General features: G+C 35.9%; 1 protein-coding gene across 1 annotated transcript in view; it reads right to left on the bottom strand.

The window, feature by feature from the left end:
* The window catches only part of Rlf (RLF zinc finger), a 71,189-nt gene that overhangs the window by 21,715 nt on the left and 35,501 nt on the right, over positions 1-13,973 (bottom strand). The window contains exon 5 of the mRNA XM_027937518.3: positions 11,300-11,502. Coding sequence (XP_027793319.2) covers positions 11,300-11,502 — 203 coding nt within the window. The remainder of the gene's footprint in view (positions 1-11,299; positions 11,503-13,973) is intronic.

Here is a 13,973-nt window from a genome sequence, read left to right as displayed (position 1 = left end):
TATAATTTCCATCTCTACTGATATTCACTATTTACTGAAACATTGTTCTCATACTTTTAATTTTTTTTCTTGGGGGTGTCACACTAGGGATTGAATTCAGTGCCTCACACATGTTGGGCAAACACTATACCATTAAGCTATATCCCCAACCCCTTTCCTTTAATTCCTTAAACATAGTTCTTTAATTCTTTGAATATATAGTTGTTCTGTACTATTTGCAGATTCCTTATCTGTGAATTAGCCTACTTGCTGAAATTTATTTGTAACCCCAAATATCAATACTATCTATGTGGTCTTTCATTAACTGGCAAGAAAATCTGAGTTAGCTGATGTGCATATTATCAGCTGAGGACACTATGTGATATTTTGCTTTCCTATTTCAGCTGTCATTCTGTAAATGATTCTGCATTCTATTTAGAGTCAGATTTTTCTCATTTTTGTGCTAGTCTCTTTAAAAATGACCCCAAATGAAATGATGAAATTCCATTTAATATTCTTAAGAGCAAAAAGATTATTATGTGCTTTTAGCAGAAAATACATGTGTTAGGTAAGCTTCATTCAGGCATGAATTATAATACTGCTGTCCATGAGTTCAATGCTAACAAAGCAACAACCTGTACTACATAAGGCAACTTTAAGCAGAAACACACATAAAGACAGGTATGTGTTAAATGGTTGATGGAAATGTGATCTAAACTCATGGGAACGTAACCCTGTATTTCCCCTAAGGAGCAGTTTTTGATAATTTAATATCTGCAACAACAGTAGATCATAGCTGCCATGAATAATAAGAACTGACCGAATTTTTAACAGCTTACTTTAAATCTTTGCCTAGTTAAGTCTCCCATCTGGGCTTAATCAGAAATAGTTTCTATTAGCTACTTTTTTTGTTGTAGTATTGGGAATTGAATCTAGGGGTGTTCTACCATTTGAGCTATATCCCCAGTCCTTTTTTTTTTTTTTTTAATTTTTAAATTTTGAGTCAAGTCTCATTAAGTTGGCCGGGCTTGAGCTTGCTTCTTTTGCCTCAGTCTCCCCAAGAGCTGGAATTATTGGCACGTGCCACCATGCTATTGGCTGCTTTTTACCCTATGTATCAGTTTATCATATTTCTTTGTATGATAAATAAATAGATATCTCATATTGTGAAAACTCTGTAAACCAAAAACCCCCACCTCCTAGAGTTTGGTAGTTTAGTGACTTTTCTGGAATTATTTTGTAAAGTCTGAATTCTTTGTCTCTTGTGTTCACTTATAGTCACTGCTTGATTAGCCTAATGGTCAGCTATGCATTCAATGGAAATTTTCTTAAATGTTTTGAACAAGAGTTATAGTTTGGGTATGAGATGTCCCCCAAAGATCCTGTGTTAATTCAGGAATATTCAGAGGTGAAATGATTAGATTATGAGAGATGTATCCTAATCAGTTTACAGTTTGAATGAATTGGGTGATAACTAGACAGGTGGCATCTTTAGCTCCCCCTCTCTCCTTCCTGGTGCCATGAGTGGAGCAGCACTCTTCCTCTACACCCTTCTTCCATGATATTCTGCTTTGCCTTGACCGGAGACAATGGAGTCAGCCAATCTTTAGTTTCTGAAACTAAACCAAAATAAACTTTTCCTCCTCTCAGTTGTTTTCATCAAGTATTTTGATTATAACAACAAAAACCTAACATCTCTTTGCTTTTACTAAATGTCTATGTGTGTGTGGTGGGGCATGCTTTCAATATTTCAGGCAATTTACAACTTTTCCTTGCCTTGATTTCCTATGCAGAGCCTCAAGAAACCACAGGTGAGAGATTTGGACTTTCCCAGGCTATTCCTTGGCAGGCACCTAACCCTATACATGCATATTGCCTTCTATAGCTTCTAAAATATCATAGGTAAGTAACCTATGAACATCTTGTATTCCAGTTTTTCCTTCTATTTTTTTTTGCCAGTCTCCTCTTAGCACAACTAGTGATGCCTCCTCAGACAACTGTCACATTAAACAATTACCACTGATTGCTTTTTGACAAAAGCCCTGAGGAGAGTGAGCTCTGAATCAAATACAGGCAAGTCCTGAGAATGGAGCTTTTCAGCAAGCTATAAGATAGCTCAAACAGTGACAATTCTCTGGACACGGGCTTTTGGAGAACTCCAAACCAAAATGCCTCTTTAGGTAGCTGCTAGGTTGCTGGTTTTTACACCTACTGTGGTTGTGAAACCATTTATTTTCAAGGCTACTGTGGATCTAGGGAAAGGGAGATAGAAAATAGGGCAAGTAAAAGAACCATCAAGCTTACTCTTCTGAGATTTGTTTGCTTTTTGAGAGAAAAATCTCTTTAGGTTATTGTAAGCCTTTAATTTCCAAAGTTCTTACAAGGCTAATTTCATTTACTCTCTGGCTTCAAATGCCGACGACCCAGAACTCTTAATTTCCAGGCAGACCTCTGCCTAAGTCTCACAGTGTATGAACACTGTCTACTATTCCTTCCCCTGTATCTTGTTCATCTTTCTATCCCCTGAGTTCTCCAATGAATATATACTTAACAAATGGAAGGCATTTCTCTATTATTTCTTATAATTACATGAGAATCTAGAATTATCTCAAAATAACATAGTCTAATTTTATCTTAAAAAAGAAAAAAAAGATCACCTTGACTACTACAGAAAATGAAGAGGGTAGGAATAGACATAGTTAGAAGGCTTTCATAATAATCAGGCAATAATATATCAGGCCTAAGAGAAGGTGGATAGAGACAGCGTATTTATCTTCCCAAGTTATTTTCTTGCTTAGGCTACTGATGTAAACTAGTACTCTGGCAGTGCCATTAATGGAATATTTTATCATTTACCTTTCTCTAAAACAGAGGTTTTCAATGCAGTATGTTCCCGATCAGTTCTGAGGTACATTGCAAATAATTTGTTCTTATAGATTTTTAAAAACTGAAGTTAGTTGATGCTTTTTTTAAAAAAAAAGGAATGAAAGTAGTTTTAAGTTTTCCATATAATAAAATTCCTCTGACTGCATACTTCATTAGGAGAAAGGTGGGAGTTATACAGTTAGCAAGCATGTATTTCAAGTAACCTTGGGCCTATGTTTAGGGAAAAATCATCTGTTAGATTGATAGGGTGTGAAGTGGCACACATGTGCAGTCTCAGCTGTTTGGAAGGTTGTGGCAGGAGGATTGTCTGAGCCCAGGAGTTCTAAACCAGCTTAGGTAACATGTCAAGACTCCAGGGAAGAAGGGAAGGAGGAGGAAAAAAAAAAAAGTTATCAATACTTCTATTTAAACCTAATGGTTGTCAATATCTGAGAGAAGCCTGAAATGTTCTACAGGATTTTTGAAAATGAGGTGTTTACTTGACCCTCCATAGTGACCCTGCCAGTGTCACCACACATCAATCAAAACACTCACACATAACCCATACAAGTGAGACCAGAAGTGAAATCCAAATGCATACTAACTCCTGGGAAGATTTAATAACTTTCCAGTGCTATTTAATAACTCTGGAGCTGGGGCTCAGTGGTAAAGCGCTTGCCTAACACATGTAAGTCACTGGGTTTGATCCTCAGCACTACATAAAAACAAATAAATAAAAATAAAGGTGTTGAGTCTATCTACAACTAAAAAAATTATATATATTTTAAAAATAATTGTTTTAGGAATTTAAATATTTAAATAGGTAACTGCTTAATGTCTTCATACAGCCTTTTTAACCATTAGTGTATTTTGTAGTGTTCATCTCATTCCCCCCCTATGAAAAGGATAAAGTTAAAACATTAAGATTGTGATTTTAAAGGACTGGGGTTGTGGCTCAGTGGTAGAGCACTTGCCTAGCATGCGAGGCGGGTGGTTTGATCCTTAGCACCACATAAAAATAAATAAAATAAAGGTATTGTGCCCAACTACAACTAATTAACTAAATAAATAAATATAAAGAGTGTGATTTTTAAATTTACACATTTTGTAACAACTTTTTATTCAGGATTCCTTTTACTTGATTCTTATTTAAGCTACATCTGAAATTTCTATGCTCGTGTTTACTTCTACTCCCAAACTGAATTCCCTCAAGGTCCTGTTTAAATGTATTTGCTGTTTATCATTTATACCTAGTGACTCTGTCAATTCCCACCTGTGTTACACTGGTGAGTAAATTAGATCCTGTTTGTCTTTTCCTTTCCCCAACAAGAGAAGAAATATCTCTGCTATTGTGCCTATCAACCACATCAGACACTGAAGATACAGTTCATTCAGGGATCAAGGATGAAATGGACTCCTACTGTGCACCAAGAACTCTGATGACAGATTTCTTGGATCTTTAAAATAATAGAGGAATTTGTGTTTAAAAGAGTATCTGTTCTTTAATATATGGAAAGCTTGATTTTTGCAAAATTTCCCTTTTCAGTAATGAAAACACATAGGAAACATCTACTTGGCCATTGTCAAGACTGTAACTTTTACTAAAATCCTTTCATATGAAAAAAGATAGTAATGTCATCTCTTTTGATTCTACGTAAATGAAGTAAGACAACCTAGAACTCTGGTAATCTAGAATCCCTGGTAATCTTCTGCCTTCTAGACCTACCCAATTTCTGAAAAGCCCAACTCTTTACACACCAAGGTCAGAATTTTGGTTTTCATTAGACCCAGTCAATTAATCTCTTTTTAGTCCTAGTTGGACATAATACCTTTTTAAATTTATTTTTATATGGTGCTGAGAATTAAACCCAGCACCTCGCATGTGCTAGGTGAGCGCTCTACCACTGAGCCACAACCCCAGCCCCCAGTCAATTAATCTTAATTGCATGTGTCTAGCAAAACTGTCCCCAGCAGAAGTTTCTTATTACACACACCCGCTACTGGGATACCCACAGGTGCCAACATACTAAGTATCTTTATTCCCAGCTGTTCCTTAAGTTAATTTAACTCTTCTTCTTCTTCTTTTTTTTTTTTTTAATATTTTTTAGTTGTTGATAGACCTTTATTTATTTGTATGCAGTACTGAGAATTAAATCCAGTGCCTCACACATGCCAGGCAAGTGTGCTACCCCTAAGCTCCCGCCCCAGCCCTTAACTGAACCCAAGTAGATGGCTAATGTGTAACTGTTGCCTTAGAACATATGCTAATTTTAATCTTCAATTCATGAACATCTAAGGATTCATTAGTACATTTCCAAAGCAATCTAGAGATTCTCTTTAATTCACTTATCATTACAAAAGAAAACATCACTAAATAAGAGACTAATTAATGTTGATACCATTATTTCCTTTAAAATAATTTTATGGGGTTGGGGTTGTGGCTAAGTAATAGAAAATCACCTAGGATAGGCAAGGCCCTGAGTTCAATCTCCAACGAGAATGAAGGGAAATTTATATGTGCTAAATGTTTTTACGTTGATATATTTAAAAAATTAATCCAAATTATAAAAATATTTTAAATCACATCTATACCTATACATAAAAATGAATGGAATGACATACCACCAAGATGTTCCCTATCAAATCAGTTCTAAGGTTGGGGGGGTATACCTCAGTAGTACAGTGCTTGCCTACCATGTGTAAGGCCCCAGGTATAATCTCTAGTACTACCACCCAAAAAAGCCCAAAAAACAAACAAACAAAAAACTCAATGATGGAAATGCACCCCTAATTCATGGATGCTTTCAGTGCCCACCAAATGGAAATAAGTGGTAAAGTGGAAGATCCAGGTCCAAGTGCGCCCTGCATTCTAGCCTGGCCTTGGACTTGATAATTAGCTTAATGCATGTAGGGCCTTGGGGACATTACTATCTTGGCCTCAGTTCTGTCATTTGTAGAACATGGAGGACTAACTGATAATTTAATGGTTGTTAGCAGACTGAAAAATATGTTCTATTTTTTTGTGGCACTGGGAATTACCCAGGGGTGCTCTACCATTGAGCTACATCCTCAGCCTTTCTATTTTATTTGAGACAGCTTCCTAGGCTGGCTTCGAATTTGTGATCCTCCCAAGTAGCTGGGATTACAGGCTTGTAGTACTGGGTTCAGCAAAATATGCTAGAGCAAGGGTTGGCAAATATTTTTTGAAAAAGGGCAGAAACAAAATATTTTCGGCCTTTGCCACACAATTTCTGCTACAACTACTCTGTCACTGTAGTACAAAAACAATCACAGCCAATAAACAAATTGGCATAACTGTATGCCAAGAAAACTCTTTGACAGTATATACCATATAACTCAGATATGTACTAGGTTATACCATTTATGTATGTGTAAATACATTACAATATTGGTACAATCATGAAGTGCCTAATGATGCACTACTCAGAATACACCCCCATCATTAAGCAATACATGATTATAGCTGGGTGAATTTTGGCTGACAGACCACAATGTATGCATGTGGTCTATGTAGAGTAGCATAAAACCACACTTCCTGTAACACAGTTCTTGCAAACTCAACACATTTGTTGAAAGGAGTTAATTAAGTAATTTAAGAAAAAATCCTATTTCTGTGATATTAATAAACCAGGAAAGATCATGTATAAAAACAAGCTAATTATCTTCCTATGCTTCCCACTGTCACCTCCACCCCTTCTTTGCCATTCTTGTTAATAGGAGAGCACCACTGTTCTCCCAGTCTCAAAAGTCTTATGAACCACTTGAAGTCATTTTTGTACATCATCCTGTATTTATGCCCTATCAGCAAATCCTACACTTTCTCCTCTTGTTAACTCCAACCTCTTACCCTAAACCTAATATAACTCCTTCTGTCTGATTTTCCTAAAATGTCACTTTAGTCACTGATGTGACTTTAGCTTCCTACCTCAAAGCCTCCCTAATTTTTACAGCTTCAAATCTAAACTCTAGGGGCTGGGGCTGGGGCTCAGTGGCAGGCAGAGCACTTGCCTAGAACATGTGAAGCACTGGTTCAATCCTTACCACAGCATACAAAAATAAATAAATAAAATAAAGGCAAGCTGTCCATCTACAATTACAAAAATGATTTTTTAAAAAAATCTAAACTCTAATACACTATAGTTTCTGAGGCCCTCATTTTCCCCATCCAACAGTCTTATGTCTCTCAAAACCTTAACATATACTCTTCTGCCTTAGGCAAGGTATTCTTTAGTGAGTCCCTACAAAGTATACATTAATTTCTGTGCCTTTACTACCATAGTCAGTTATTCCTAAACCCTTCTATCTATCCAAATCCCACCATCATTTCAAAGTACAACTTAAACATCAATTTTTCTATAAAGCTGTATGTATCTTAATCTATATGGCGATCTTCTATCTCTAAAGGGCAGAATCATATGAACAGGCCATTCCTACTGTTCTGTATTTGTCAATGCCTAATATAATGCTAGGAAAAAAATAGGCTTTAAATACAGGTTAAGAGATAAAACTATCTCTGTATATAACACACTATTTCTCTGTTCAAATCTACAGCTCATCTGTGATTAATTCTCCTGGATTATTTCTCCCCAGTTCTGTACCCTAGGCCTAAAGAACTCTTCTGTAATTTTAGCAACTCAGGAGGCTTAGGCAGAAGGATCACATGTTCAGGGCCAGCCTCAGCAACTTAGCAAGATTGTCTCAAAATAAAAAATAAAAAAGTGCTGGGGATGGAGTTCAGTGGTACTTTTCTAGTACCAAGAAAAAAGAAACGGGGAGGGGGGGAAGAATTATTCTTCTTGCACTCTATGATATTCTAAGAACAATGTTAGATCCTTTTGATTTTATCCCTTTTGAAATATCTAGCCACACTGTGAGATAGTTACTATTATTTTGACTACTTTACAGAACCTGAAAGCTAGCTGCCCAACGTTGAATGGTTTGTAAATGATAATGTCAGGATTCAAGTCTATGTTTTCCAACTGTTGCTTTTGCTTCTCCAGATACCTTCTTAAAAAAAACTATGCTCCCCAATCAATTCAGTCCAGTAATCAGTCACCCAGAATTTTCAGAACTCTACAGCCAACCTCATCTCTTCTGATTTAAAAATAAGTATGACTGTTTGTTTCTCCTCTGGGCAAGCAAGAGAAAAAACTCTCCTGAGCAAAAAACCCACTCTAAGAACTGGTAATCAGGAAGAACCAGATCTATAAAAGAAGGTTGGCCATGCTGAAGAGCTGGACAGTACATATGACATGTGTGAGTATGAAATTAATACGTACACAAGAGAAGCAGAGGCAGACCAAGTAAGGTTTAAACCCTGGGCTCTCCACTTAGTGGCTATATAACTTTGGGCCAGTTATATAATCTCTTTGAACTCTGTTAATTATTATAAAATTCACAGGATTATTATAAGGATTATATGCCAAAACACTAAAGGCATATAGCATAGAGCTTAGAATAGACAAGTTCCCAATAAATGTTTTCTGTAATAGTTGTTGTTCTTCTTTTCTTTCTTTCTCTTTTTTTTCCAGTAGTACTGGAAATTGAACCCAGGGGAACTTGTCACTGAACTATACACCCCTAGTTTCTGAAGAATTTTTATTTTGGGCTGAGGATGTGGCTCAAGTGGTAATGCACTCGCCTGGCATGCGCGAGGCTCTGGGTTCGATCCTCAGCACATTAAAAAAAATAAAATAAAGATGTTGTGTCCGCCGAAAACTAAAAAAAACAAATCAATATTAAAAAATTCTCTCTTTAAAAAAAAAATTTATTTTGAGACAGGATCTTACTAAGCTGCCAAGACTGTCCTAGAATTTGCAATTCTCCTGCCTCAGCCTCCAGAGTCATTCTGTAATAATTCTTGAAGTGAGAAGTCTAGGAAGGCAGGCATTATTAAGCATTCTATCCTTCTTTTTGACCACAGTCCAACAAATTAGAACATGCATAATTGATGCCATGGGGTCACAGCTTCAACCTCATTTGCAGCAACTACATGCTGTTGCCCATTTCACAGCTACCAGCTGGCTATTTGATCTCTGCGTTCTGTATCTGGCACTTCTCTCAAGGCCATATTCCAAAACAAAGACGACCAACATTCTTTGTCTCTATCCACATATTATCTGCTTAGATAATCCTCTCAGATTCAAGTGACTACCAAATTTCAATGTCTAGGCTAAACTGTTTCCCACATGGATGTTCCAATAAAAAGTTTGTAAACACTTAAAAAAAAAATAAGGTAAAAGGCTGGGGCTATAGGAAGGAAGGCAGGGAGGGAGGGAAGGAGGGAGGGACGAGAGAACTGTCTATCTACAACTAAATAACAACAACAACAACAATAATAATGTAGTTAATAGAAATGCAAAGGCTACTAAGAGCCAAGATGGAATCACAAATTCTTGGAGTCACTATTTTGGCCACTGGGAAGTACCTTAAATTTCAACAATGAGTTGACAAAAGCTTCTCATATTGATGAGGTAAGACCTGTGCTATAGAGGATTTTAGCCATTTAAAATAACTACAGATCTATGATGCAACCAATCTCTACAGAAATCCGTTAGTCTAGCTTCATCTTGGTCTATGTTTTTATAAATGCACAGAGAGCATTACATATTATATTTTAAGATGAAATACACTTAAGAAAAATATGCATCACTTTAGAATTCAAAAAGACATTCAAGCAAAATTTAAAAACTTACAAAGCATGACTGGAATGTTTCAGCTTGACATTCTGGTCATAACTCATATAATGAAAACTCAAAATATTATTAACAAAAGAGTAAGGTGTGGAGCTGTAATTGTCATTCATTCATTTAACAAGTAAGTACTGAGGGCCTGTGCAGCTAAATATTCCTTTAGAATGTAGGGATATAACAGTGACCAACCCATTTCTCTTTCCATATGGATTTTTCATTGCGGGGTGGGGGGCAGGGGATGGACATAGAAAAGCAAATATGTTTCATGGAACTAATATGTGCTGGAAAGAAAATACAGCTAGATAAGGTGACACAGAAAAGCCATTTTAGATGGGTTAGTATATATTTATAGTAATGATAGCAGATATTGAAAATAAGGTAGATCAGGGATAGAGGGCATTATTTTATTTTTTGGATATACACAGGGTGCTTTACACACTGAACTATATCCCTAGACCTTTTTTTTTTTTTTTAATTATTATTTTGAGACATTCAAGTCTTGCTAAGTTGCTGATGCTGCCATTAATCTTGCAATCCTTCTGCTACAGCCTCCTTAGTTGCTGGAACTGCAGGTGGGCATCACTCACACACAATTAAAGTAAAATTTGCTGGCAAGTTTTTTTCCATCTAAATTTGGTCATAAAAATGGAGATTTAGGATTACCAGGATACCAATAGTCAAACAAGTATAATGAAGGATCAATAGAGGAATTGAGAATGTATACACCATTAAGTGATGATTATGAGTACATGAGATTGAGGCTGAATGAAAATGTGTTAGGATCAACAGATCCAAGTGGAGTCTATACATTAAAGTGAACGAGGTAGAAAGAGAATAAAATATTTACAGGTAAAATTACAAAATGTTAATAAATATTATTATATAAAAAAATCTTTGGGATTCCTACATTTAGTAAGAAACTTCAGAGTAGAAATAAATGAAATTCATGGGTCAGATCTGAATGGTAGGTGAGAAAATTAAAGGTAGATAATGAAATAAAGATGAAGCGGTCTTATTTTTTCTGTAGAATCAAAAACTGAAAGAGAAAACTAATCCCAAGTTTTCTAAGGAAAATGATAGGTATAATGTGACTGCAAAAAAATAGTTTAAAACAACTCAGCCACATAATTATTTTCCATGGTATCTAATTTGGCCACTCAAATGTTGCTCAATATATTCATGGACATGGGTTCAAAGCCAGTCTCACAAAAGTGAGGCATTAAGCAACTAAGTGAGACCCTGTCTCTACATAAAATACAAAACAGGGCTAGGGATATGGCTCAGTGATCAAGTGCCAAGTTCAATCCTCAATATCCCACAAAACAAACAAAAGATATACATTTTTTTTTTTCAGGGAGTCTAGGAGTCCTACATTTTACAGAGTTAAATGCATAAAGTAACTAAGCTCCCAGTCTTTTTAGTTTATCTCTTGACACTACTATTAACAATTTCTGCATTTCTCAAAACAACAAAATTAAGAAAAAACTTTCATATTTAAAGATTTCACAGAAAACCCTCATCTAAAGATAAACATCATTTGTGTATTATTTAATTACCTACTTTCAAATCCACCTATAAAGTATTGCTATACATTCAATCTGTTAAAACAGTTACAAACACAGTTAAAGCAATACTTTGCAGTACACTAAAAATAAATAATCTTGGTTTTCATTCTGATGGGAAAGAGTAACCATACATCATCTCTACAAATAATAATAATAACAGTTATTTAATTTACTTACCTCCTTAATAGCATCTTCATTAGGGAGCATGGAACATAAACATGTGATATAAGCTTGCTGAAAAGATGACACATGTGAAATCTCTTTAGATTCTGCACATAGTTTTGATAAAGCAGTAGCCTGGGGGATGCAGTTAGATTTCAACAAATGTTTTATTCTCATTTGTAGAAAGGAAGGTCCTTCTTGTGCAATCAATTTATTGACTAGAAAAAAGGAAAAATAAAATTTTGATAACATACCACATATGGTGAAAGTTTTATATCTTTGTTGTCTTGCTTTTGGTTAATAAAAATTCAGCAGATATGAATGGGAAGTTTATTCTGGTCTCAATATTCATCTATCAGAGATAAGAGAAAAATGATGCTAATGATTTCCACATTAATTAGTATTTTTATTCCAAATATCAAACCTTTTAATAAAGTTATCAACATTTTATAAAAATAAATTATTTGACCTTGTCTTTCCCTCACTTTCTGGTGAGACTAGTAAGGAATAGTGAAATGAACTATGCAAATAAAGGCAAGAAAATGAAGCAAGTAACCTACATAATATTAATAACTATCAACTGAATACTCATGAGGTATCAAGTTTTAAGCATTTAAAAATTTTCTTATATTCTTATTTATTCTTCACACCACCACCAAGGCAAGTATTATCCCCAGTTTAAAGTTAGGAAAATTAATATTCAGAGAAGTTAGGTAACTTGCCAAGGATTCCAAAGCCAGTGGTGCTCTTTCCTCTAAACCAGGCATTTCTCAAAGTGTGTTCCACCGACCAAAAGACCTGAGAGGTAGTCCTAGAAAAAAAAAGGATTCCTTGGTCAAATCTCTGAACAGTCCTGCAATAAAGAAAACTGTTCACTTTTATTTATCCCAATGTTTCCCAAACTGATTTGACCAGAGAACCCTTTTACACATATTATTAATGCCCTGTAAAATATATGTTCCTGGTTTAGTACACACTTTGGAAAATGCTGCTCTGAGTCAGGCGCAGTAGTGGTGGTACAAGCCTGTAATCCCAGCTATTTGGGAGGCTAATAGGAGGATTGCAAATTTGAAGCTAACAATTCGACAATTTAGACCATGTCTCAGAAATAAAATAAAAAGGTCTGCAGATGTAGCTATGGTAAGGCAGCCTTGGGTTCAATTCCCAGTAATGGGGTTCAGGGGAGCTATTCTTAGAACTATTAAATAATATGCACCTGAGTACTGAGTGTATAGTGCTCTGGAAAAGCCCTCAATTTTTGAATAGTCCATCCTTGACAAACGTGATATTTCATAACATTACTTATAGAGCAGAGGTTGGAATACTGAATGGTAAGTCACATGATGGGTGAATAAACTGCTCTGGGTGGTTATTTTAGAATCGTGTTTCTCTGACTCCAAAAAGGCCTTCTGAATTACCCAGGGAGCTTAAACGCAGATTCTGATTTATGGGATTTAATAAATTATGAGGTCTTAGATGGGACCTTAAATTTTGTTTTTTGAATAATTTCCTTGATGATTTTCTCATTCTTTCTCTTTATATGTATGTATCAATCATAGAGTTTTAAAAATTATTTTTATAAAATAGACTGCACTAGGGCTGGGGTTATGGCTCACTGGTAGAGTGCTTGCTTAGCATGTGAGAGGCACTGGGTTCAATTCTCAGTACTACATATAAATAAATAAAATAAGGTCCATTGATAACTAAAAAATATATTGGGAAAAAAAAACAGATAACACTGTACTTTTCAAAAGGCAAACAAAAAGGTCTACAGCTAAAAGTTGTCTCCCTTGTAGTCTGACCCCAGTGCCCTGGTTTCTCTTCCTGAGAAATAATTGATTCCAGTTTTTTGTTTGTTTATACTTCAAGAAATATACTATGGGCACAAAGGACATTTTTATCCCACTTCATTTAAGTTATCTCATTAACAACTGAATAGTATCTATTGTATGGATGGATCATAATGCATCTCAATAATTTCCAACTGATACACTTGCAATCAGTTTCCAATCTTTTTTTTTTTTTTTAAGAGAGAGGGAGAGAGAGAGAGAATTTTTTTTAATATTATTTTTTAGTTTTTCGGCGGACACAACATCTTTGTTTGTATGTGGTGCTGAGGATCGAACTCGGGCCGCACGCATGCCAGGCGAGCGCGCTACCGCTTGAGCCACATCCCCAGCCCCCAGTTTCCAATCTTTAGCAATCATCAATAATGCTGCAGTTTGCAACCCTGTACACATGTGAGTTTTATCAGTAGAACAAATTCCTAGAAGTGGAATTGCTAGATTAAAGGTTTTATTCATTCGGGTTTTGTTTGTTTTGGTACCAAGGATTGAACCCAGGGGCACTTTACCACTGAGCCACATCCCCAGCCCTTTTGTTATATTTTATTTAGAGATAGGGTCTCCACTAAGTTGCTTTTGGGGTTTGCTAAATTGCCGAGGCTGGCTCTGAATATGCAATCCTCCTGCCTCAGCCTCTCGAGCAGCTGGGATTACAGGTGTGCACTACTGTGCCGGCAACTTCATTCATTTGTAATACTGACTCCTACTGCCAAACAGCTCTCCAGAAGTTGTACCAATTTGCACTCCAAACAATGTAACTTCCCATTTCCTAAGGCACTTGAGAAAGTTATGGCTCCAGAGCTCCATCTCTAGAAATTCCATACAGACGTAAGTTGTTTTTCTTC

Source organism: Marmota flaviventris, chromosome 10 (assembly GCF_047511675.1).
Source record: "Marmota flaviventris isolate mMarFla1 chromosome 10, mMarFla1.hap1, whole genome shotgun sequence".
Taxonomy (NCBI): domain Eukaryota; kingdom Metazoa; phylum Chordata; class Mammalia; order Rodentia; family Sciuridae; genus Marmota; species Marmota flaviventris.
The sequence above is the reverse complement of the archived record's forward strand: the minus strand, read 5'-3'. Positions and strand labels throughout refer to the sequence as shown.